This window comes from Strix aluco, chromosome 7 (genome assembly GCF_031877795.1).
Source record: "Strix aluco isolate bStrAlu1 chromosome 7, bStrAlu1.hap1, whole genome shotgun sequence".
Classification (NCBI taxonomy): Eukaryota; Metazoa; Chordata; class Aves; order Strigiformes; family Strigidae; genus Strix; species Strix aluco.
In genome coordinates this window covers 28291227-28316579 of record NC_133937.1, presented here as the reverse complement: position 1 = coordinate 28316579, position 25353 = coordinate 28291227, and the positions used below count along the sequence as shown (strand labels likewise).

Here is a 25353-nt window from a genome sequence, read left to right as displayed (position 1 = left end):
CAGCATGACTGCCCTAAAATGATAACTTTAGCATAATGCACTTGACAGTGAAAAAGCAATAATAGCTATTTTGGGAACAAAAGCAAAATACAATGGATCTGATGACTAAGTGTTCTGGTCCCCAGTGTAAAAGCAAAGTAGATCCCTGTCGTATTTAACTTGATTCCTTTGAATTAAACACTTCCATTAAAAGTTTGCCACAGTAGCTTTAATATTTAATTATGTATTCCACCAAAGGAAAGAACAAAATCTTTGCAAAGGTTTTTTTTGTGCATGTGAAATATTTATCAGTATATCTCTTTGGACAAGTATTTTTATCCCCCAGGCTGGGAAAAAGCTTCCATGTACAAATCAGTTTCAAAACATTTTATTTTACAGCTTGAAAGTTTTCTATACTTCAGCACCTCATGCCGTGACTTTGTTATTTCACTTGTTAATGAATGGTAATTAAATCTCTTTTGGCTGAAAAGGTTGGAGGGCTCCTGCTGTATTACAAAAACAATTTCTGAAAGTTACAAAAATGCCCAAGTGTCTAGAAATTAAAGAGTAAAGTTGGCTGTGTTTTAGGTCCAAGTTTGAATAACTCGGAAGGATTTATGTGGGCAAACAGCATGTCCCAGTCAGTGTGTACCGTCTCCCCAGCTGCACAGACATAATTATGTCACATTGTGTCTACCGGAGTAAACAAAATCGCATTCTTAATAATGTACATTGTGGCCACAAACTTCCTTGATCTTACTAACAACTGTAGCAAACACTGCATAAACCCTATTATATACTACATGCACAAAGAACTGCTACATGTGTACATCTAAGTAAAGACTTGTTAATTTTGCATTTGCTCAGTAGGGCTTGAAACATCAGCCTATTAATTTTTCTTCTTTTCTGTTTTCTCATTTCTTTCAGGTGCTTTGAGTCAGAAGATAAATGGAGTGCTTACAACAGAGGTAGATTAAGGGGAAATAACTACATATTAAGGCATTTTGTGGTGTTACAGTGCTAAATAGAGACACAGTATTGAAGAAATATCTGCATGGTCTCCGGTATTCAGTTACACCAGTGTAGGCTTCTGCTGGCATCATATGGGCAGATTTGGTCCACAGTTTGTAAATCAAAACTATGTAAATTCTACTATTAAATGCCGTTTCCTGGAAGCAATACAGTGATTTCAGAGGCAAAGTTGATTCTGAATTTCTTTTAAAATTACAGTTTCTCAAACAACCCAGCACAAATAGAGTTTAGCAAGAAACTGGGAATGGGAATGTGATGAGTCCATTCCTAAGCTGTAACTTTGGGAAGGGGTCTGCTGAGAGCAAAGCCACCTCCGGTGAAGCGAGGAACATCAGACCTGTGGCGTGGAAGCTCAGGCTCCTTGTCAGTCAAGAATCGCTTCTTCTCCCTTTAAATAGAAACAAAGAAAAGGAATATACATCTTTCATTCTGCAGCCCAGTGATGTTTACAAACTAAGGAAATCTGTGTCCTCCAAAGTTTCTTTGATGCAACCACCTATCAAGAGATCATTAAAAAAATGTTGATTAAAGCCTGTTAGGCTAAACCACCAAGACTAGGTGTCTGTTTGGATCTAATTACAAGCCTACTGATGGTTTTTGGAATTATTAAAAATCAGAAATAAATGAGCTTTCTTCGTGCTACTCCCCAAAATGGTCAGAGCACCTCATTAGAGCAAGTTTGTACCTGAGCTCTGTGAATTCAGATTTCTAATCACCACCTCATTCTAGCAAGTATATGCCTGTTTTCAAACAAACAGCTACATTCATCAAAGGGAGATATTTTTTCTTTGTTGAATTTTAATGAATGATGTGATCTGTCTTCACATTTTAACAAAGTTCTAGTGATAATTACCCTGCCTGTGACATTTGCAGAAAACTAACAGTGTGCTGTGAGTGCACTGACAGCCCCTGGAAGTTGCTGCATCCGAGGATCCAGGAGGGTTTGAATTTGATGGCCTTAAGAGGAGGGAACGAGGGTTATCTGGTTCCACTCTTATGAGGTTGGGGAGGTAAGCACAGCACAACAAATACAAAGGGCAGCATTTCAAACTCACTGTGATATACCTGGAGGTTTCAGAGAAAGGTCCTGAGATATTTAGAATTAACCAAGTGAAGCTTTATGAAGTACTAGTTTATCATAACAACAGAGGTCTCAAGGCTTTACAAAGAAGGTCAGTGACATTACTTTTATTTTACAGTCATTGAGACTGAGACACAGACGTGAGTGCAACCAGGCTTTTGCAAAATCTAGCCTTGTCACATTAGTACCCTTTCTCAGTCCCCAGTAAGAGAAAAGAAAACATTTCCTAGAATTAATACTTCTCTCTTTGTCCCTACATAACTTTGTTGGGAGAGGAGGAAGTTCAGAGAAACCCTGTAGGATGACTAGTTAAGATTCCTTTTCCAAATTTAACCCATATGGAGGTAGGAGAATAGGCAAAAGATGGCACAGATTAACTTAACCATGAAAACCATTTATAACTGGTTTTAATTGTATCAATATAGCACTAATGGATGTGCCAGCTGACAGCTCTAAAAACTAACATGCTATATTTAGATGGCTCATCCTATCTCAAGTGTTGGGCTTCCAACTTTGGGGAGAGAAAATGATCCAGAGTCCATGCTCATTCTTTCTTCATGCTCCCATGGAGACAGCCAACAGATGTGCTCATCAGTATGGAAAATTCTATGCAGCCAAATACTGTAATATATTATGCAGAATTAATGTGCAAGCAGCCACATGCAAAAGCTCTGAGTTACTACTGACATCTCTCAGTGCAGTTATTTACATATATAGGACTGCAGGATCAGGTCTCTGGTGTGGATTTAAGCTTCATATTTTCTCACCAATCCTTATCAAGGTCAAACTGGAACCCTGGTGCTAGAAGCAACTAGGAAAAGTAGGGAAGCAGAAAGTGTGCAAGAAGTAGAAGAAGAGAATGGGAAGAGTGAGAAAAAGAAAGCCTAAGACATCTGGGAAAGAACATTCAGAATCAAAGAGCAGAAAAAGAGGATTTCAAATTCACAACCAAAATCTTAAACACTGGAATTTCAGCTTGAACACAAAGCTAAATTCTTGTTGTCACTCATTATATTCCTTCAGCATCCCATGGAAAGGTGCATTAGTTCAGTATCAAGACTTTAAATCACAAACCAGAATTGTCTTGTGCAAATCAATAAAAGCTTTAGATGATACCTTTGTGTGAGGTTATCTGAGAGTATTAATTCTCTTTCATACCAGGGTAGTCAATAATGCTATTAATGCTATTGTCCTGACAGCATCCTCTTTTTATTAGCAAAAACAGCCACATTTATTTCCGACATGGTGTTAACATCATAGTGATCAAGTTGGTGGTTTAGTGTCAGCTGGGATTTAGAGCAACTTGAGATTGTACAAATCAAATGGCCCAGCTCTTTGCCTAGCATCTACACACCAGGCAGTGCCTGTCCAGCCCAGTCTGTGGCAGGAACGTTGTGGAATGGCTGTATGTCAGGGGTGAAGGACTCCTTTGGGAGGGATCTGGCTGCACAATAGGCTCTCTCTACTGCAGAAAGCAAAAAACGTGTCTTGCACAATTGGCAGTTTGGAGGAGGAACGCTGCACAACAAGGTTGTTTCCTTTTCACTGCTGCTGGGTAACACTAAGCGCAGTCTAGAGATTACAGAAGCTGCAGTTATCCAGGACTGATACACCCAGTTATGCCTTGGGGTGTGCATATTCTTCAAAGCAGGATGTAGTCCAACAGGTTTGACTGGGGAGCAAAACAATGAGGGGCAGAGAAGAGCAAAGCCCAGCCTCTTGGGCCTCTTTGTGGCCACCTCTTGGCTGCCACAAAGACAAGAGAAGTGCAGCTCAGGACTGACTTGCTGGTAGCTTCTGAGCCTGATGTGGGAGCAATGAGATGCTATCAACCTGCAGAAGCACCACTAACAGCATCTGAATGTACTTCCAAAACACAGATGTCACAAACACTCCATGCTCATCGGACAAGAACAACAACGTGAAAAGCTGCACTAATGGTAGATATCTATCCCAAACCTATAAACAGTGTGATAAGTCCAGCACTAATTGACCTGCAACACAAAATTCCATTCACTGTATATGATTACCAGACCCAAGTTCAGTCACCATCATCTTGCACAATATTTTTGTTTTACTTTAAAGCAGTTATGCCCCTAACAAGTTGTGTTTTTTCAATAGTTATGACAGGAATTAATTCTAGGTATGCTATAACAACAAAACATGGGTGAATTTATTCTCATCTGACGAACAGAAAGAAACGTGATGCAAGGGTCCAAAATGGAAACATTAAAACTATTGTGAAGAGGATACTTAGCTGCTGGAAATGGATTATCAGGCATTATGGTAGCCTCACATATTGATCCTAAAGCTCCAGGAAGGCCATTAGCACTGCACAATTGTTTCTAATTCTAAACATTATGTGATTTGCAGATGGACAAAAGTCACAGTTTATCACTGACTATTTTGCTAATTTAGTCATCAAAACTGTTTGCTGGCTGAAATATGATTAAGGAAGAAATAGATACAGGCAGCTTTGAATTATATTCAGCAACGCAGAGAATTGTTGGCTTTAGTGTGTGAGGAAGGGACAGGCTGAGGATGGAAAGGGGTGGAAAGACAAAATGCATACACAGAAAAACTTGGTAACAGATCATGTCATCTGACTGCAGAAATGTAAGAAACTTCTCTTTAAAGTAAATAACTCCATTTTCAGAAGTGACTAATAGTTTTGTTGTCCCAGCTTGGAGTTCCATTATCAGAATAGTCTCATCTCTCAGACTTTGCAGATTAGGTCACTTTAATGGGCCACAAATTGGGCAACTAAGATGCTAGTCATCTTCTTTTAATCAAGAGGAGCAGCTGAATGCTCAGTTGTGGACTGAGAGTAGCAGGGAGGTGCCATCAAACTGCTACTAGTTAAGGAGAGACAATAACTACCTACAGGAAAGTTCTTGGGCTCTACCATCAAAGGAGTAAGACACCTGACAAAGCCAGACTCGGCATTGCTCACTCTCCTCCATCTGGAGGTAGGAAAGGAACAAGAAGCGGTTGGAGAATGCTCTTCCCTGCAACCATCTGCAATGGGGATCTGCCGCCAAAAGGGGATATTCATCAGTCACAACTACTACATGTTGGAAATAACGACATTGTTCTTACACCAGGATTATGTAGTTGACACTTGAAGAAAGGTTGTCCCCCATATTAGATGCTGTTTCATTACAATTTTTAACTTGTAAAATGCACTGAGGTCCTCATAATGCTTGAGGATCTCTCATGCTATTTAAAAAGTCATGGCAGTCAGGTGAAGTTCCTGGTGACTCGAAAAAGCGAAACATTGCATCCATTTTAAACAAGGGTAGAAAGGAGGACCTTAGGAACAACCGACCTGTCAGCCTCACCTCTGTGCCTGGGAAGATCATGAAACAGATCCTCCTAGAAGCTATGCTAAGGCACATGGAGGACAGGGAGGTGATTCAAGGCAGCCAGCATGGCTTTAGCAAAGGCATGTCCTGCCTCACCAACTTCTGTGATGGAGTGACTACATCAGTGAACAGGGGAAGAGCTACAGATGTCATCTATCTGGACTTCTGTAAGGCCTTTGATACGGTCCCCCATAACATAGAATCATAGAATCATTCAGGTTAGAAAAGACCCTTTGGATCATCGAGTCCAACCATCAGCCCTACTCTACAAAGTTCTCCCCTACACCATATCCCCCAGCATCTCATCTAAACGACCCTTAAAAAAACAAAACCAAAAACATCCTTCTCTCTAAACTGGAGAGATATGGATTTGATGGGTGGACTGTTCGGTGGATAAGGAATTGGTTAGATGGTCACATCCAGAGGGTAGTGGTCAACAGCTCAATGTCCAGATGGAGATCACTGACCAGTGGTGTCCTCAGGGGTCCTTGGTACCAATACTGTTTAATATCTTCATCAATGACATAGACAGTAGGATTGAGTGCACCCTCAGAAAGTTTGCAGATGACACCAAGCTGAGTGGTGTGGTTGACACACCTGAGGGATGGGATGCCGTCTAGAGAGACCTAGATGTGTTTGAGAAGTGGGCCCGTGTGAACCTCATGAGGTTCAACAAGGCCAAGTGCAAGGTCCTGCACCTGAATCAGGACAATCCCCAGTATCAATACAGGCTGGGGGATGAAGGGATTGAGAGCAGCCCTATGGAGAAGGACTTGGGTGGATGAAAAGCTGGACATGAGCCAGCAATGTGCTCCTGCAGCCCAGAAAGCCAACTGTATCCTGGGCTGCGTCAAAAGAAGCATGGCCGGCAGGTCAAGGGAGGTAATTCTCCCTCTCTACTCTGGCCAGGACAAGAACATCCAGCAGAGATGTTGCTGGCATGTTCTGCAGTCCAGTTAAATTATTCATATCAATGAGATGGTGCCCAGAGGACACAGATTAGTGTCTGGTTTCTCACGTCAAATCATAGAATCATAGAATAGTTGGGTTGGAAGGAACCTTTAAAGAGTCCCTGCAATGAGCAGGGACATCTTCAATTAGATCATGTTAGTCAGAGCCCCATCCAGTCTGACCTTGAATGTTCGCAGTAAATCTAGGCCTTGAAGATCATGGTAAATCTAGACCAGACGGAAGTAATATGAAGGATAACATTCAGGAAAATTAGGCAACAATAGTACATCACCTCAGTCAAATCTGGCCACATTCTGATCAATAGGGTAAAGCAGGTTCTAAAAAAAATCTAGTTTATGCAGAAAGTTGTGTAGACAAAACTGTTCTTTTCCCATACTTGGCCTGTTGTTCTTTGCGTTTCTGAGCCAGATACTTCTTCTTCACATTCAGAAGCTCGTTGGCAAGTCTTTCAATTTCATATTTGTATTCTTGGCTCTGTGATTCATACATATTCAATTCTGAGGACAAAACCTAACAAACAAAAGGCAAAAAGCAGAAACAGATGTTAGTTTCACTTACACATAAGTTAGTACTTTTACAAGCACTTTTTCCTTTCACATTTGATGATATAAGACAGCACCATTTTCCACCACATCTCGTTTTCTATCATGATGTTTCATTTGATCACCTCTGCTCATCTAAGGACAATTTACAAAATTAAGGCTATACCATTTAACAACAATAAAACCTGTAAAACATGCTCCAAGCATTATGGGAATGGTATTAATACATACATTAGCTCTTAATGTTCTGGGACACAAATTTGGGTGAAAACCCAAAATTAAGGTTTTAAAAAATAATAAAGCAGGGATTTATTTAATAATAATGAGTTTTAGTCACGGGGATCCACTTTGTTACGTGAAGCAATTCAATCCACACAGGCGAAGTAGTACCAGGCAGCGTAAATATGAACACAATGCTGCTTCCATGTGAATCACTAAACTTTAGGGAAAGTAGGAGTATGCACAGTGTGTTTTCCTTTGTTAAGAAGGAGAATAGCTTGACCTGGCACCACAAAATGGCATGCACGCCACTACGCTACAGCATACTGTGCCTGAAATACACAGTAGCAATTGACTGCATTAAGGACAAATGGGAACCGTATGGAAAACTTCAAATCACATTCAGTTTAGCTAAACTTTGGCTTCTATTTTACATTTTCTACATTGTTTTTCTTCTCAACGGAAAGCTAAGATTTGCATAACAGCCTCTTTGTTTCCTAAGGGCCCATCTGCTCCTGCATTTTTTTCCTCATGGTTAGTATAGACGTGATTATGATGCAGTGAACAGGAGATGATGACTTCAACAAAGAGAGAAGCTATAGAAGTAGATGAACTCCTGCAGAGACTGATCTTTCATGCAGGCAAGAACAAGGGAAGATCAGCTTATTCTATCAAAGAATCACTTTTTAATGTCATGCTTTCAAAGTTTCCTACAAGATGCCTTCAGAACCAGGAAACCCTCCCTTCTAGTGACAAGGGGTTAGGACAGATTACTCCTGTCATCCCTATAAAAGTTGCAAGTCTAACATATGTGTATACATTGCAAGAGAAATAACAAGAATTTAAGACTGGATTCTCAATATATTCCCACTAGTTTGTTAAAAAGAGAACAAAATGTCATCTCTTACTTTCAGCTGTTTAGTCTTCTCTCGGAGAGTGTGCCGGTAGAGCTGCAACTGTTCTGCGGCTTCAGGCCCAGGCTGCCGGGCCAAGATGTGCTTCAATTCCACATACAGTTTTTCCTTTTCCTAAGAAAAAGACAAGAGGAAGAGCTCTTATAAAACTACTATAGCAGCAAGCAAAACCTGTGATGAAATCAACCTCACTGAAATACAACTCAATCAGGAAGATATTTGCAGAAACAAATCTGCCTGTGTGTCAGTATTTCCTCACTAGCCATAAGGTATTTAAAGTTGTTGTGATAGCAGTGGGAGAGCTCATTAAGAGAAACATCCAGCTACTTCGAACCACGAATGAAATACTCTTAAACACTGTCATCAGTGAGCACACTCTACCACATGGAATATAAAACAGTCACTGGAAGAGTATCCAGGGGTGGGAAATTAATTACTAGTAACTGTGCTTATTGCAATCTTTCTTCTTATGAGCCACATTGCCTTACATTAAGGATCATAGCTTCACCCAACAGGATGTGAGCAGGCTATAGAAATGTCAGGGAAGGACTGTACAAAAGAATAACTACTTCTTCCAAAGAAAATCCTGCAAAGCACATGTACACACACACACGCACATATACATATATAAACTTTCAGTTTCACTGCAGGGGCCCTGGGAAAGGAAAAGTATAAGCAGCAATAACTATGACTAGCACAATTATCACCAAGTAATTTTAATTTGTCATGTGTCTCCTCTTCCTTCATGTTGGAACAGTATACTTGTGGGAATTGGATATAGCCATGTCTGAACAGAAATCACACCATGAACCCACTTATAACTTTCTGTACTGAAATGCTGCTTTCAGCTGTGTTTTGAGAATGTACTTGGTTTTAGTCTGAGGAATAAAGCTCTGAACAAAGCCACCTTCATAGCTTTGCGCATTACAATATTTTTAGTTACTACCCTCTCAGATCAAGATTATTATTATTTAACATTATTTAGCAAGATCCCATCTTTGTGTGGTACCTGGAGAGACAGACCAGCAGACAAAAGATTTAACTGAAGAAGACAAAAATAGGATGGGGGATTATTTACACCGGCTTTGACAAAACCCCTTTTTGCTGCTTTTTTTATAAGCTCTGTCTACAACTCTTACCAAAGAACTCTTCCACTGATGTGGGAAAGAGTGCCATCCCATCACCTAGAATTGCTACATTTGGCCTCGCTCAGTGGTTGAGTCAGGATTTTCAAAAGTGGCTTGTTATTTTGAACATGTAAAATTCTAGGTGTTCAGTCTTCAAGAGCATTAGGAGTTTGGAGCTTTTAGACCTGAGCACTTTCTGGAAACCATGCACTATAATGGTCACAAGTTGGGACCCAAAAATGGAAGCACTTCAAATCATAAATTACTTTTGAAAGCATTGCCTTTAAACTCTGAATATTACTGAGGAAGGGTTCCTTATAAATGAAGTGGTTCACAGTTTATCTCTGGAAAAATCAAAACCTCCTAAGACTCGAAGTTAGCATAATGGCAAAAATTAAATTGAGAATTCATTCTCAGTAGAGAGCTGTTATGTCATTACAAGAGGTTTCCACCACCACCTTTTCTTTCTGAGGAAGCAAGATTTTACTGCAAGTTAAAAACAACACCAAAAGAAAAATCTGCCTTGTCAAAATCTGGCTGGTCAGTATTAACATTCCACCCCTGAATGTGTCACAGATTTGTATTTTGGAAGAGTGTAATGGTAATTTGGATAAATATGGAGCTGTTGATGGATTGAAGGTCTTATGTGCAATTGTTTTCCAATTTATTTCTCTCCTAACCCTCTACAAGGGCCAACCAAGCTCTTCAAACATTGTGCAATGGTGTGTATAATAACCTCATTTAGAGACAAAGCGTGCAATTCTATCATAAGGAGAATCTATCTTATGCAACAGAGACTCGTTAGCTGTCCGATGTATATTGTCTCCATAATCCAACAGAGGCAGAACCAGCTGTCTTATAATGCATATACTGTCCTTCCTTGCTAAGCGCTGTCCATCTCTTTTACATCTAGTCAATTAATTTGTCACTGAGTTAGAAGCACCATATGTCAGCAAAATGTTAAAAGAAAAACCTGGATACTTCTTTCTTCAGCAGCAGAAGTTTATATTCACAGGTTGGCATTTCTATAATTTCTGACATTTTAACCCAAGATGCAAAAGAAACCCCAAAACCAAAACCAATTCACTTCTATTAATTTTAAAACAGCAACACCAGAGTAAATCTAAGTCAGTCAGTCACAAGTACATGTGATACTACCACCAAAAATGCATTGCTTACAGCAGATACTTTTATCTCTACACATAGGAAATCAGGAACGCCCAGGAAAAAAAAATCAGCACAAATTAATAAAGAAAAATTTTGGCTTCTACAGTACTCTAGCTATATGCAAAGGACAGATAAGCTATACAATGTGTATTACATGCAGATATCTTATAAATAGCCAGCTATCAGATACAGTGTAGAACACATAGAAAGACCTGTAGGGTTGTCTGATGTGTGAGTTGTATTCAAAGTAGCTTTCAGTTGTAGTGTATCAACTAACATCTCCAGAAGATGGATCTATATTGGGTTTTTTTGTTTTGGAAACAACTAAAATGCATGTGCATTCCTTAATGCATAATTCCCAATGGGTCCAGACAATGGTATCCTGACACTGACAAGAAAATCTAAGTCAGCAGTGATGATCAGCAGTGTAGCAGTAATTCAAAAACAAGAGGGTAAGCTGATCTGTTTGGTGCCTATTAGAAGTCAGTTAACACTATTTTGCCCAAAGTAGAAGTCGGTTAATGTTTATTTCTGTTGGTGGCTGCACAGATGACATTGGAGAAAAAGCTACCTGAAAGCCTACATCCATTGGGCAGGAATAGGTCAATTCATTATAGCATGTGTAAGATGGATTTCGTTGGCTTGTCCCAAACTGCCTCCCTTCACACTCCACTCTGTGCTCATGCCAGGCTGCAGTCACGACATACATCTTGCCAGAGTTACGAGTTCTTGAGATGAAAAGAACTTAAAGTCACAGACACACTGCAAGGCACTAATTCTTCTTGAGGAGGTGAAGGAAGATCCATCAGATCTCTCTGTAACTCCATGCTATTAAGCCTTCACTGGTAAGACTAATGTACATGTCTTCAGATCAGGCCTAGTCCAGTACCAAAGCTTTTTATGTCATCCTTCCCACAGCAAAATTCCCATGGAATCCAGCAGGTGTTTGACTGTAGGACTGAGCCCATAATGTCAGCCAGCTTCACTGGTTTATGACATAAACTAAACCAAGCCGATGGTGGAGAGATGAGGGCACATTCATTTTGTGTATGTAGGGCACACTGGGAGACTCAGATTGAGGGTTACAGTCAAATTTCAGGCATTCCAAAGAGAATTTCAGCACCTCTGTGAATACCTGCTATAAAAATTGTGTAAATAAAACTCCACATTATTTTTAGAACAGCCCTTCGTGTCTTAGATTTGTTTTCCAGGGGAGGTCCAAGGAGCCCACAGATCTGCCTTTAGGCTCAGCCATGACAATAAGTTTCTGCATCCCTAAGTCTCTCACTCATTAATTCAGAGGTGGGGGGCAGCGAGGTGAGTGGTGCTTTCCCCTATATTTAACTGCCTACTGTCAGCCAGAATCCAGAGTCCTCCGGGCCTGCTTGCTCTACAGTGAATTGAGAATTTTCTTCTGCAGAAAACTGGCTGATGTTTGGCAAATTTCAACTGATCCTTCAGGACCCAGTGGTCACGAATTGGCTCGCTCTACAGAAAGAAGAATCACTTTTGCCAGCACAATCCTATTTCAAAAGAAGCTATTGCTGCTGACTAGCACAGCCCAATTTGCTTGTTCTTCCCTGCCAGAAAGACCATCAGCACATTCACAAAGTGACACCAAGGCATTTCACTGCTTTGACAAGGAGTGGGAGGCAGTCACCAATGGTGGGATAGACCAATGCACCTGGTATTAGCTCTAAAGATGTGACTCCATTTCATTTCATCTTCTCCCTCACCATGACACCAGGAAACTCCTGAAATGACCCATCTTGTTAGTTAGCCCAGGGCATCATTCTGAGTCAGAGACGATGGATGACCGTACATTTAATGAAGATGTATTCGCAGCAGAAAAAGGCCATGAAGCCCCAGCTTCTTCATTTTTATCAGCTTGTCTTTCCAAATAGATAATTCAAAAAATTTACCTGACATAGCAGCACACCAACAGCCTTCTCCACCAGACCCACAAAAATCCTATTGTGCACCAAAATCTTTCTATCACACAAATTATTTAAAAAAATCCCACGCAAAAATTCACACACAGAAAATCCCCAAAACTTTGACTCAGAGTAAATTTCATTTACATTAGCTCCTGTGTCCAGCAATTGAGCTAAAGAAAAAACCCAACAAGTTAAAAATGTAGAGCTAAAGTGTGCAATGTAGTTTATGGTGGCAAATCCCAAAACATTTAACCTAGCTAAAAATCCTTATTTTAATTAGTAAGGTGAAGAAAGCAACACAACTCTGTAAGCACACTACAGTTCCTCACAGCTTTGGTGAGGAAAACAAGTCAGCCAACGTGTCACAGGGGGGTTTCTTGTTTATTGGCATTATAACCAAAATGTCAGTGCTATGCTGAATTCCAGAGCCATTTTGTTTACGATGCCATGCAGCAGCAGAGCATCCTTAAGGGGTTGTGATCCCTTTTCAGAAGTGTTAAACAGAACACTGTAATCAGGATTACATACATACATAGACATACACATCTAGTCATAGGCATTTTACCTGTATAAACTGCATGTTTATTTGTGTGTATGTGTATGCCTAACGCAGTAGCTGTTGGCTCAGGACATCTATGATTAAAAGTTTTATGAGGTGTAGAAAAAATTAGCATACAGTAACCTTCACAAATTTTATAACAATAGAAGCAAGTTGCCTCCAGCACTGTGAGAAATGTGCAGCATAAACTTTTCCAATAAACACTTTTTAAAAGCTCCTGCTCTTTCTTGTGTATTCCACATCTATCAGCAAACACCTCTGCAAGCATGCAGTTCCCTAGAACAGCTTGTATTTTCATCATCATCTAGACCCTCCTCTGTCTAATGTGAGGGGTTTTTATTGGGTAAATTAATTCAGGTTTGAAACAGGGTACTGAAGCCCTTTCACAGTGTGGCAATACTAACACTGCATGAGATGCTTTGGGTTTTCTTGTTAAAACGCTGACACCAATTTGAAGAAAAGGGTGGGATAATCTCCCCATTTTTGGTGAAATCTGCACCACTCTAAATGGAATGAAATTAAACCTGTCATGACTTATCCCTCCAGTTGATAATAATGCTTCTCAAGAGCACATCTGTTTCCTTTGGCACAAAGCAGACTGCACCAAATTGACTGGCATTTTCAAAACAGCTTAATGAGAGAGGAAAAAACACCTTGGAGCATCTTCTAAGGTCTTCACCCTTGACTCTTTTTTGTAACAGTAAGAGCTGAGTGCTGCATTATTACCATCTTCCAGGAACAGCAAAGTACAAACATTTCCAGCTAAAGTGCAACTGCAACTTACTATTATTTTTATTATTATTGCTAGGTACCTGTACTATTGTATCTTTCTGAGGAAGTGTGTGGGAAAACAGGGGGGGGTTTCCATTGGACAAACAAACAGGTTACATATCCTCTCCTCCTTTCAACTTCTGAACTCTGACACAAGGATAACAATCAGAAGAAAATGGCATGGATGCCTCTTGCTGAAATAACAGCTGCAATCCCCTTTTTACTATTGACATTACACAAGAGCTTATAAAATCATTAATCAGAGTAGCTCATTTAATCACAGTGTTTATACTTTACATTGCAGACAATGATCAATTAATAATCCCCTGTTCTATATGTGTGAACAGGAACACACATGCACATACATACACACAAAAGAGAAGTGAGCTGTTCCTTGAAGGTGAGAATTACCCTGGCATGGATTGATGTAAATATTCCAGCTATTTCCACAGTGCCTGCAGCTTGACAGCTGGGCTGAAGAGAGCTCTAAACAAACCTTTGTTTCACATTCTAGTAGCAGCTTGTCTTAAAGTATCCTGGAGGAGATTCAGAGGTTGATACAAATCTTATCAACAAGGAATCTAAATATTCTAAGTGAGTAAGTCTAAAAGGCAAACAATGGGGAGCCTTTCACTAGCTAATAATTACTATATACAGGGTTTCAAGCCCCCCAAAAAAGTATCTTCTTCAAATGTACGCTATTTGACTTAAAACCTCTGTATTTTAACATCAGCGTAAGAGCATGTATTTTAGCTATTCAATAGCCATTTGGATTTTAAAAATATCAGTTGAATCAAAGGAGAATTATCACAGCTCTGCTGTTAATGATTAGCTGTTGCTGCAGCTAATGCCCTGGGATGGGCATTCCCAGCAGACCCAGCTTCTGCTCTCACTTCTGACTGATCTGACAGATGACCTCAAAGGGTCAGAGTAACTGCAGAGCTGCTTCTAGAAATACCTATCTGTAAGTTAGGCACCTACATCTCTTTAATCACCTGCTTGACTTAGATCCTTAGATCTCCCTGAAAGATGAGAGCACTTAGCTTCAAGTCCTTTGGTGTTCTGGAATTGCTACCTCTGAACAGCTGTCTCAAAGTCAAGCCACCACTTAAACCTACAAATACCTGTCTAACAAGGCAGTAAAGCCTACATACATCTTTCTGACAGGATGGCAGAGTTTTCCTGCATATGCCAAGTACCTCAGGGAAGGAAGAGTGGTCTCCTGTTACACTTTGGAACCTATTAAGAAATAACAGCACATCTAAGAAACACACACGGTAGTTCTGGAATCATGAACATTTTAATATATGGCTTTCTTCAGACTCAGTGTAATTAGAGCTGACCCTCTGCTATCCTTCGAGGAGTTTTGTTTCAGCTTGCCTTGCCTGCTTCTTAAAAATTAAAGAAACAGAAACAGGATTAAAGGAAGGGGAAAGATAGTGAATCCTAATGTTTATGTAAAGACAACTGCTGTGCCCAAGTGTGCCATCCCCTGTTTAAGATTACAACTATATCTACTAACACAGGCATGGGAAGGCTCTGAGCCTAGAGGATGTGGAGCAACTGGCTGACTGATGCACCCTACTTGGCAGAGAGTGTCCCTGTGTGGCGTTCATGGCTCCCATGCACTCGTCTGGCTGTCTCAGAGTGAGGCCTGGTGGAACACGGTTCTTTCTATCCCTGTTTGTGTTTTCATGTGTCCAATTTTAAACTACCTTTTTTTAAAAAGCAGCAACACAATGCTGTTTAATTGCCTGCCTCTAACAGCCTTAGTGCTGCTGCATCTTTCTGCACATTTTCTCAACAACAGCACCATCCACACTCCTGTAAGAATGAAAATAAGTGATCTGAAATAGATAAAATCTAGTCTGTCCCTGTAGAATGTATTTTTGTGTTGGTTTTTGTTGTTGTTGTTGTTGCAACTATCATACAAAATAATAATCCATCACCGAATGAGATGCTGAAGATTGTCCATATCTTGCTGCTGAGGGACAAGCAGAACACCCTTGCCTCAATGGAAGAGTGCCTGCCAAAGGGTACACCTGAATAATAAAGATTTGCAGCTGGCTCTGGGCCACACTATATAATATGAGCTTGTGAATGTATTGCTACACTGCTGTTGCACTCCTCCAGTACTTTAACTTCTCTAGCAGCTTCTGGATGGCTGGCAGTCAGTATCGGATTGCTAACAGCACTACAAAGTTTGTGCATTGCAATGTATTCAGTCAGCACAGCGAGTCATTTACTTTCCCTTAACAAGATAACTGGTTGATTAATATACTTTACCCTGGGGTGCACAGCAGATTTATTTCCTTCCCAGATACATGCTGAATACAGGAATGAGGAGTAAACAAGTTTGTTTTCAGTTATTTGTTATTTACTGGAACAATTCCTGAAATTTTTATTCAAGCTTTATTCTAGAGAACTATCATTGAAGCTAATGGCAATTTTGACTAAGAACTTTAGGAATGGATTATTTTACAAAATATTTTAAGTCTAATGACACAAGATATCCATGCTCAGGAATTCTGGATTCAAACCAGATGTAACGTATTTGAATAAAATACTTTGACGATCACTGTTTCTGCTTTTCTGATGCAGATTACAGATAACGGTGATGTACCTTGAGTACTTATATGGCCTCCTCCTTTTAGTATCTGATTGCTGTTAAATCTTTAATGTACTTATGCTGAAGTACTGCTTCCAGCCAGGGCAGTGATCCTCTTCTCATTCTATAAGAAGTCTGGACACAAAAAGTTGCTACATGAATTGCCAAAGTTCACTAAAACTCCTGAAAGACACACAGAATTGAAACTCAGTCCCCCAGGCTCCCAGGACCAGTGTGCTGAGTAAACCTATAATGTCTGCTCCTTGCTTCTCAGAAACACCAGGGCTAGACTACAGCAGCAGGTTAGAAGCGTGGGAGAAAAGTCACAACCATAAACCAAGTATACTTCAAGCCAACAATCTCTTCATGCATGCTGAAATTCATGATTGGGAGTACGTGTATTAGAATGCAGAAAACAAATCTATACTTGACATTCACCTACCAAGGATGTACTTGTGTAATTGAATCAATCTTGCATGATGTGGAAGGATGGCATCTGATGACCTACCAGAGTTATCTTTGAAGCTCAAACTCAAGTAAATACATAAATTCTCCTAAAAAACTTTAAAACCAGATTACGCATTCATGTACATTTGTCACCTATAAACTAAGAGATTTTTACTCCACCTGCAACTTCCTCATCTTTGTAAAGGGAATCTAAATATTTCTGACTAAAACACCATTAGAGCAGCTAAAAATAGTGCAGATCCCCAGAACTTATTTTAATGTTTTATTCTAATTTCTCAAATAAATTTGAACCTTGCTTCTGTCCAAAACCATTTATCATGGGAAATCTGTTTTGTTTATGAGGGCAATGTAGTTCCATAAAGATTCAGTAAAAACTAAGCTCTTCCACTAAGAAGATTCTTCATCAAAAATGTGTTGTTTGATTGCTAAGTAATCTGCTTTGCTTGTCATTTTCCAGTACCAGAAATATTTGCACTATTTTTACTGGAAAATTATTTTCTTATTCTAAAGAGCAGCCAGTTATCTTCACCTGATGACATTAAAGTCATCAGCACCTCTTCCACCCATTTTTTCAGAACCCTGTTTAAACAAACATACCCTAAACAAAACAAAAACCCAACAAAACCAAAACGGCTATTTTCCTAGGAAGACTTTATTCTCTTCCATTTGTATTCCAGCATATGTGGGAGGAGGGAAAGAATGTAAATGTCAGTGTGTTTTTAAGAGCAGTTTATCACGCTGTAAATTTCTATAGCATAGAACATCTTCTAATTCTAGATGGACTGAGATTAGAAGGGCTAAAATAAAGTAATGTGCCAAGAAGTATACTCAAAATATGCAGAAATAGAAATCAACTCCTTTCTGAGGAGAGCTAGGGCCAGAACAGAACATCCCTCAGATCCCTATTGAATTCTTAAGGCTTACACAAAACTTTCAGGTAGGCATGTAGACCCTCAATAGACCTTCACACAGGTGACTCTTATCTTTCCTGTTTATGAGAAGTGATTATTCATTACATCATCACAGGATGGCATATGAGCCTAGGTAAGTTGCACTGAGAATAAACACAATGATCCTACAATTTTCTCAGTGTGAGTGGTTCTACCCCACTCACAGAACCCTACTGGATACACAACCATCTTAAAAAAAAATAATTAAATTAATTGGAAAAATAATATCAGTGTCAGAACAAAAGGCACTAGAGAAACTCTAATTGTATGGAGAAATCATCATGCCAGGCATAAAATCACTAGAAGACACTAATCCTTCAACTTAACACCAGTACTAAAATATAGAACATTTCCACTTACAAAGTTAAAATCCCCAATCAAAGCCATAGCTCAGTAATGAACATTTCAAGCACAACAAAAGGAAAATAAAAGGACAGCATGAGGAGGAAAGAACCTGAGAAAGTAGTCTTGAAGGACGAGTCAATGCATAAAGTACCTCCATATGTCACTTCATACTGCATTGGACACTCCAATTGAAATCAAATTCAAGGCACTGGACTGAAATTAATTTGATGGCACTGACTCAGTAGACTGTTATGCATCAAAACATTGTGCTGATAATTAGATATTTTTTGTTCATCACTTGTTAGAACTGAGTTACCGCCAGAGTTCATGGGAATACATTTTTTTCATTTGAAAAAAAGAACAGAAATTCTCTTCGGAGTTCAGTTCTAAATCAAGGCAATTCTTACAGTGTGTCTTTGACACACCAGTGCCTAGTTCTGCATGGTACTGGGGAAGTAAAGTTTTTCTTTATGATTCATACCCAGGTGAAAGCCAAAAAGTAAATGTTAGGCCTGAGTCCTTACTGTATTTCTCATTTCTATATTCCAATATAAATCCCTTGAAATTCTGGCCACTAACTTAGAACTGGAGTCATAAACTCAAAAACCACACTCCACCAGGTACTGTTTTCTGTCTCTCCTCTTCCTTAAGATACATAACAACCCTTAGATTTTTATTAAGGAAGGAAAGCATTTTTCTGCTTTTTTTTTTCCATGTCAGGAATCATTTCATCAATGGTTAGAAGCTTTGCCAGTTTAGCTTTCTCTGTTAGTGGTGCAATTTCTTTGTGCTGACATGGCTATGCCAGGTACTGGCTATGCAATTAGATGCAATCATACTGGCAAGAAAGTCTTCTGCCATTCAAGAGCTGGTATAAACTAAATCAGAAAAGTGACTTTTTGCCAGTAGGAATGGTACTTTTAAGAGTAGAAAAGGACTAAAGCTCAATATACTCACCCCTTTAATTGAGGGCTGAGAGAACCGCTAGCTTCAGCCACAAGATAGGGCATTAATCCAGTGCTTCCAGAGGAAGTCAAATCCTCCAGGAAATAGAGACAGAAAAGAGCCAAGTCCCAGTAAAGTATAAAAAGCCAAAAAGAAAATTTCCTTTTTCATTTTCAGATGGAAAAAACCCTTCAAAAGGCTGACTTTATATATAAATGATAAAGGAGCAGTAAAGAAAGGATTGTATTTTGGCAGTGGATTTTACAGTTCACCTGTAAGTCTCAGTGCATACAAAGCACTCTCCCAAACTACCTCTGCTAAAATCTCTCTAAAGGCAAGATGACAGAGAAACAATAATGGGCAGGTCAAAACAGACTCTTAGGGATTCTACAGTCATTAGTTTCCTGAAGTGAATTGCAGTTATTTTTATGAAAATAGACAATTCTGCCAAAAAAATTCCTAACTCAGACTATCTATGCTACATGTAACATGTAAGTAGGTTACACTCTCAAATCCGAGTGGAATCTATACTCAACTCCAAAAATATATAAATGTCAAATTTGAGAGAGTAAAGTAAACCTCAGCCATTTTGAAGATGTACAGGTAATACCTAAAATAAAACTGAACTGGGCTTTAAGAATATCAAAATAAAGGCAGGTAATAGGAGAGTATTCTATTTTCCCTAGCAGGCTCTCCAATGAGAAAATCCCTTACTCGGCATTTGAGCACACTTTTCTGTATTACGTGATGTACAATGGAAGCTACATGAGCACTGCAATGAAGAACCTAGTAGAAGCATGCTTCATGAAACTGCCAAGCTGGGGAAAGAAATTATTTTCAGAAGGACTAGGCTCTCATGAACTGGGCTGAAAAAAATGATACAAGATTGAAAAAAATAGTATTTTAGATAATAAATGGGCAGAAAAATTTTGTATAACAAATATATGGAAGCAAATCCTAAATCTCCTCCATTAGTTGGGAGAAAACTTTGATTTCAGTAGCTGCCAGCCTGCATAAACCCACATGGTAACACACTGTTCTAAAGCAGATTTCTTTATGAAACTATAGTACCAGCTTTGAGAAATAAAGATGGTTATGTATATGTTCAGACACTATAGCAACAAGCATATCAAATTGCATAGAACAGCTCTACTACCAAGTTAGCACGAATGAAATAAAACATCTGCCTATTTTGAGTGTTTAGCTAGCTATTGTTACTACTGAATTGAGTCATATCTCTAATATATTCATTCAAACACCACTGTAAGAGTGGGAATTATTTTATTCCCTTTTTACTTGATACGAGGCACGCAAAAGCTAAGTAACCTGCCCAAGGTCACAGAGAAAGTCTCTTTCGCTCTCTCCTCCCTGTATCTTACAATACCCAAAATGAAATGGCTGATTTATACTGGAGACAGCAGCATCCCCTCTACTCCTCCTACTCTCTGTCAGTGGGACCGTCAGTTCTTGGGGGGATTGAAACTTAGCTCAAAACTTGGCTCAATACAAGGACATGTGGGTGTTATCTGGCTGTAATCTCTGAGTCAGATATATGAGCTAATCATGCCTTTTGCCCTTGCACTCTTTGAAACTATGAGCTCAAGATGCTAACAGTCTGGAAGCATCACATCCTGACTGCCCATTGTCTCGTCTTTGTTGACAACTTAAAACAATGGTGATTAAAAATACATATGTATAGAAAAGCAGTACTTTCACTACTACATGCAAGGCTTAAATAAGATACATTTGCCTTTGCCTCCCTCCACAAATAATCTTGGTTGCACATCTCTCTTTTACATTTATGAACAGTCTTCTGAGATGACTGACAATGGAGGTAACTGACATATAATGTGAATCTTCCCACTGTTATCCATTCCAAAACGTTCAGTTGAATAAAATTCTGCTCAGTCAGACATAAAATCAAATTAGAGGAGTTCACTCTGAAGAGAAAGAACTAAATTTGAAACAAATAAAGCAGTGCATAATTTACTTTTAATGGGATAAGTTCCTAAAACCACACTAATCATAATCCTAACAAGATAATACATTACATTACGAGTTTACCACATCACTGTTCAGTATGCAGTAGAGCAGCAGAGCTTCAGTCACATGAGGGATTTGCCCCACATGCAAAGTGAGCAAGTATTTTTTTTTTGCAGTGGGAATTTGTTCAGCAGAGCACTTCTGTTTATTAATAATTATACCTTATGGCCATACAACACATTTTGTTCATACCACATGTGTTCACAAAGACCTTCACCCATCACTGAAATCCCTTGGTTAACACACAACGTATTTCTCCACAAAGACCTGCAGTATTGCTCAATGGTTTAGAAAAGAACCAAAAGATGTTGTATCTTTTAACTGCACAAATTCAGAAGGAAGGTAATGACTCAAACATGGAAGTTGGCTTACCCTGAAATAACATTTCCTATGTTTGGCAAAAATGCCATTGGATTTTTATTGACCATAAGTATTCAAGACCTTGGGTTTGGATCTGATTTTTAAGACAGCATTTTTCATCAGCACTGCAGATCACAACTGTAAGAATGCCTGAGTTAAAGGAGAAAGTATGACCGCCTGCTTTGCAGCTACTCTTCAAAGTCTCAGGATGTCCACACTTATTTGGTATATAAGAGTTGATAGGTTATAACCCAAGATGCTGTGGCTACAGGGCACAGATAAATCAGAAACAAGAAAAGAGCTTAATAATTTCTATAACATGGGACATCTTTCTACACCTTTATTAAAGTGTTCAACTCTGAAAAGTCACTCTAAAAAAACCAACATTCATCATGTTGCATATTCAATACCTCTCAGCAAATGTCTGATACAAAAAATGTGCCCTGCTGACAGGTTAAGAGATATTTTTGTATGGGATTTTAGAGTCAAGCTGGGTTCTTCCTGTACTGTCAGCAATCAAAAATTTCTGACTGAAATGTAGCGAATCATTCTTTTAATCACATAGCATGGATATAGCATGCTTTTACAGCTGCATCATTTTTAAAGAACTAACAGGTGAGAAATAGTGAGAAAGCTAATAAAAAGGATATGATCAAATACACATCAGGAGCACGTAAAGTAAGCAGATGCTTTTCTTCATGAATCTATATACTGTGATCCTTAGCAAAAATTTCCATTTATATATTCAGCTCATCCTGAAACACTGTTCCCTGCATAAACCAGCTTTTATTTAAGAGACCATTTACAAAAAAAAAAAAAAAAAAAAAAGAAGAGCAACAGAAGACAAAACTACACTGCATACAATACAAATGGAATTATTTTTTCCTTATACAAACATTATGGCTCTGCATGAGGATGCAGCAAGGCGAATACCCAACAAATCAAACTGCAGGTTGCTGACACTGGGCTGAACCATTTCCAGACGTGGGTTATTTCTAAATTCCAAAGGTGTTTTTAATACTCAATACTCAATCCACATAGTTTTTTGCACTCCATTTTATTACTACACTTTGATGTGAGGGAATTTAAGTTACATAATATTCACACACAGAAATCACAGACACACACTCACAAGCTTCACCTTCAATAAATATCCTATTTGCCAGCATGATGGCTATACACATATAATAACAGTTACGTATGGCAAGCAAGAGATTAAGATTGTTTTAAAGCAGATACATGCAATGGCTATGCCCTTGTCACAGGGTAAGATGTGGACGAAGACTGGGAGTGAGGAGGTGTGACTTATGCAAGCAGACACAACATGGGGAAAGCAGTAGTCCTTTGACCTAGTAAGTTTGTATCCCTCAGCTCCTGCACTCTCTGACTCTGAATACAGGGGATGTTACACCAACTAGGCACAGGCCAAGTCGTCAGCAATCCCCCACTCCTGCAAATGAGCAGAGACTGAACTGAATTGAGCTGACTTCCATAAAAAGAAGATGTTGAATGCCTTTAAGCATGAGGGGATTTACCAGAATTTAAAAAAAGAAAGGAAAAAAAAAAAAAAAAAAGGAATTATCAGACCTTATGGGGGAGCAGTGCCTTATACACTGGCTGTTATATTAACCAGACAGCAAACTCACGAAGCAAGATTAATTATATTGGGATGACAAAAATTAAAAATTCCAGAAATGGGGGCTAAATTGCTGCTGTTTTCTGTAATTCTACATTTCAGTGAGGATCAAACCCTACATTCTCTAAGGATACACTGCCCAAAATGGGGTCTGGTGAAGCAACCATCCTGGTGCATACAGCTGGGTTCCCTACAGAAGGTTAACATTATTGCTGTCCATTAATTTCCTTCTGCTGCAGGTGTTCCTCAGGCTCGGTCTTTCACCAGAGGAGTTTGGAACATGATAGCATCAATTTCGTAAGTTATTAGCAAGCATTTTGCTTTATTGAGTATCAGAGTATCACTTTACAAAACAGATATTACCATCATACCGAGGAAACCCACTCCAAAGAATAATAAAATTACTTGTACAAGGTTATCCAGACACTTAGCAGAAGCAGCTCAGCTAGTACATTTAACTTGTGAGACCTACGCCAACGACCTATGCAGCAGGACATACAGCCCTTTGAGGAAATGAGCTGGGGGATATCCTCCATCTCTGGTTACCTCTCCTTACCTGCGCCCTGCTATGGAAGAGTCCTATTTCAGTCATTGTGAAGGACTCAAAAACTCTGTGGTAAAACAGAAAAGAGTTCAGAAATGTTGATAATAAAGCCCTGAGCATGGTATTTTTGGTCTTTTCTTTACCATCAGTCTGAGGGAGACCTTCATTTCAGCACTGTTGCACGGGAAATTGGTGCAAAGGATATCATTAGCAATTCTAGGTATAATAATTAAATTTTATATAGCCAAAGTCTGACTTAAATCTAGGAAAATAATAAAAATAGATTTGCCATAGAAGGACTGCTGCATAGACAGAAAGATTGTGCCAATGGCTAGTACAGTGACATTTTCTTGGGCAGGCAACTTAATACCTCTATATCTCAGTTCTTCACTTCTAAATAAGGATAATAGCTAAACAGGAGCACACTAACGATAAGGAAAGATACACAATAGAGGCAATGTAAAAATCTAACAAATTGGGTTTGTGTATGGGTAAAGCACAGTAAATTTGAAGCTGTTTTTGCTACATTTTAAGCTAAAAAACTATTTCACTGACAGTATTTCAGTGCTATGCAACAAAGATTACATTTTTCCAAACAAAGGCATAATACACCATACACTACCTTCAAATTAAATTGCAGATCTACTTTTTCCTACGAAACAATAAAGAGAGACAAACCCTGACTTGATAACATCTGCTGAACTTCTTCTCAAGACAGAAGGAGATTCAGGTCACATTCTACTCTCCATTGAGCAACACCCAACATAGGCATCAAGACTATTAGGGTATTTAAGACCAAGATGTTAAAATCATACCTAGAGCTGGCAAACTGTAGCTATCCCTACAGTCACCAGAGAGGAGACAAATTTCCCAGTTTTACATCTAAGGTTGAAGCCCAAAGACAGTCCTTTTTTGTTATATTTGATGGCAATGTTTGCACTACAGGAATATAGTCTCTCCTTGATTCTACAACATAGATCTTATTGGTATCACTAGGGTTAAGGGACATCTGATACAGTTAAAAAAAGATAAGTATCACAAAAATTATTTTTTGGCAAAGTTCAACACAAAGACCATGAAGTCAAATATGGCCCAGACAGCAACAATTTTAAGTCACACAAACTCTGTAGGATTCATTCTGCCAAAAGCCATGCTGAGCACAAATGGAATCAAACAAGGATTTTCCTTCATGTCCTGGACATAACAGGCATGTTTAAAAGGACAAAAAGCTTTTCTAAAAGTCTAACACTGACTTGAAGACTGATCTATGACATGAATAATGTAAATCAGACCTTTAATTTTATTTTCCAGAGTTGTCCAGGTACCAGTAACCAGAATATAAAAATCAACTAATCAGATGTTATTTGTTCTCTTTCAGTGAGTCAGTGCTGCCATCTAAAGCTATCTAAGGGGCATGCAAAAGAAATTTAAAGTCATGCATCTAAATAACATTCAGGAAGCACATCTGAGTAGACAGAGAATGCAAGGTAAGTCAAATATATTAATAAAATACAACAAAATAATGATGCTGCAGTACCTGAAGAAGCAATTCTTTCTCTATCACTTCACCTGTCTTGCTGATAAGCTGCTTCTGTAGTCTCTGTATTTTCTGAATCAGCTCATAGGTACTTGGGTCACTGGCCTAGACAAGAGCAAAGCAGTCTCAAAAATTATACATTATAACAAGTTAGTGTTTCTTGCTTGCAAATGAAAACCATAATATCTAATTGTTCAAAAGTGACAAATATAAAATGGGGGGGAAGCGGGGGGGAGTGTTGGGTGTATTTTT

General features: G+C 39.0%; 1 protein-coding gene across 1 annotated transcript in view; it reads right to left on the bottom strand.

Annotated features, from left to right (window-relative positions):
* Window positions 1-1278: 1278 nt before the first annotated feature.
* Window positions 1279-25353, bottom strand: part of CFAP58 (cilia and flagella associated protein 58) — a 60935-nt gene continuing 36860 nt past the window's right edge. Inside the window, exons 15-18 of the mRNA XM_074830078.1 lie at window positions 25102-25206; window positions 8099-8218; window positions 6806-6939; window positions 1279-1399 (exon numbers count right to left, since the gene is read on the bottom strand). Coding sequence (XP_074686179.1) covers window positions 1279-1399; window positions 6806-6939; window positions 8099-8218; window positions 25102-25206 — 480 coding nt within the window. The remainder of the gene's footprint in view (window positions 1400-6805; window positions 6940-8098; window positions 8219-25101; window positions 25207-25353) is intronic.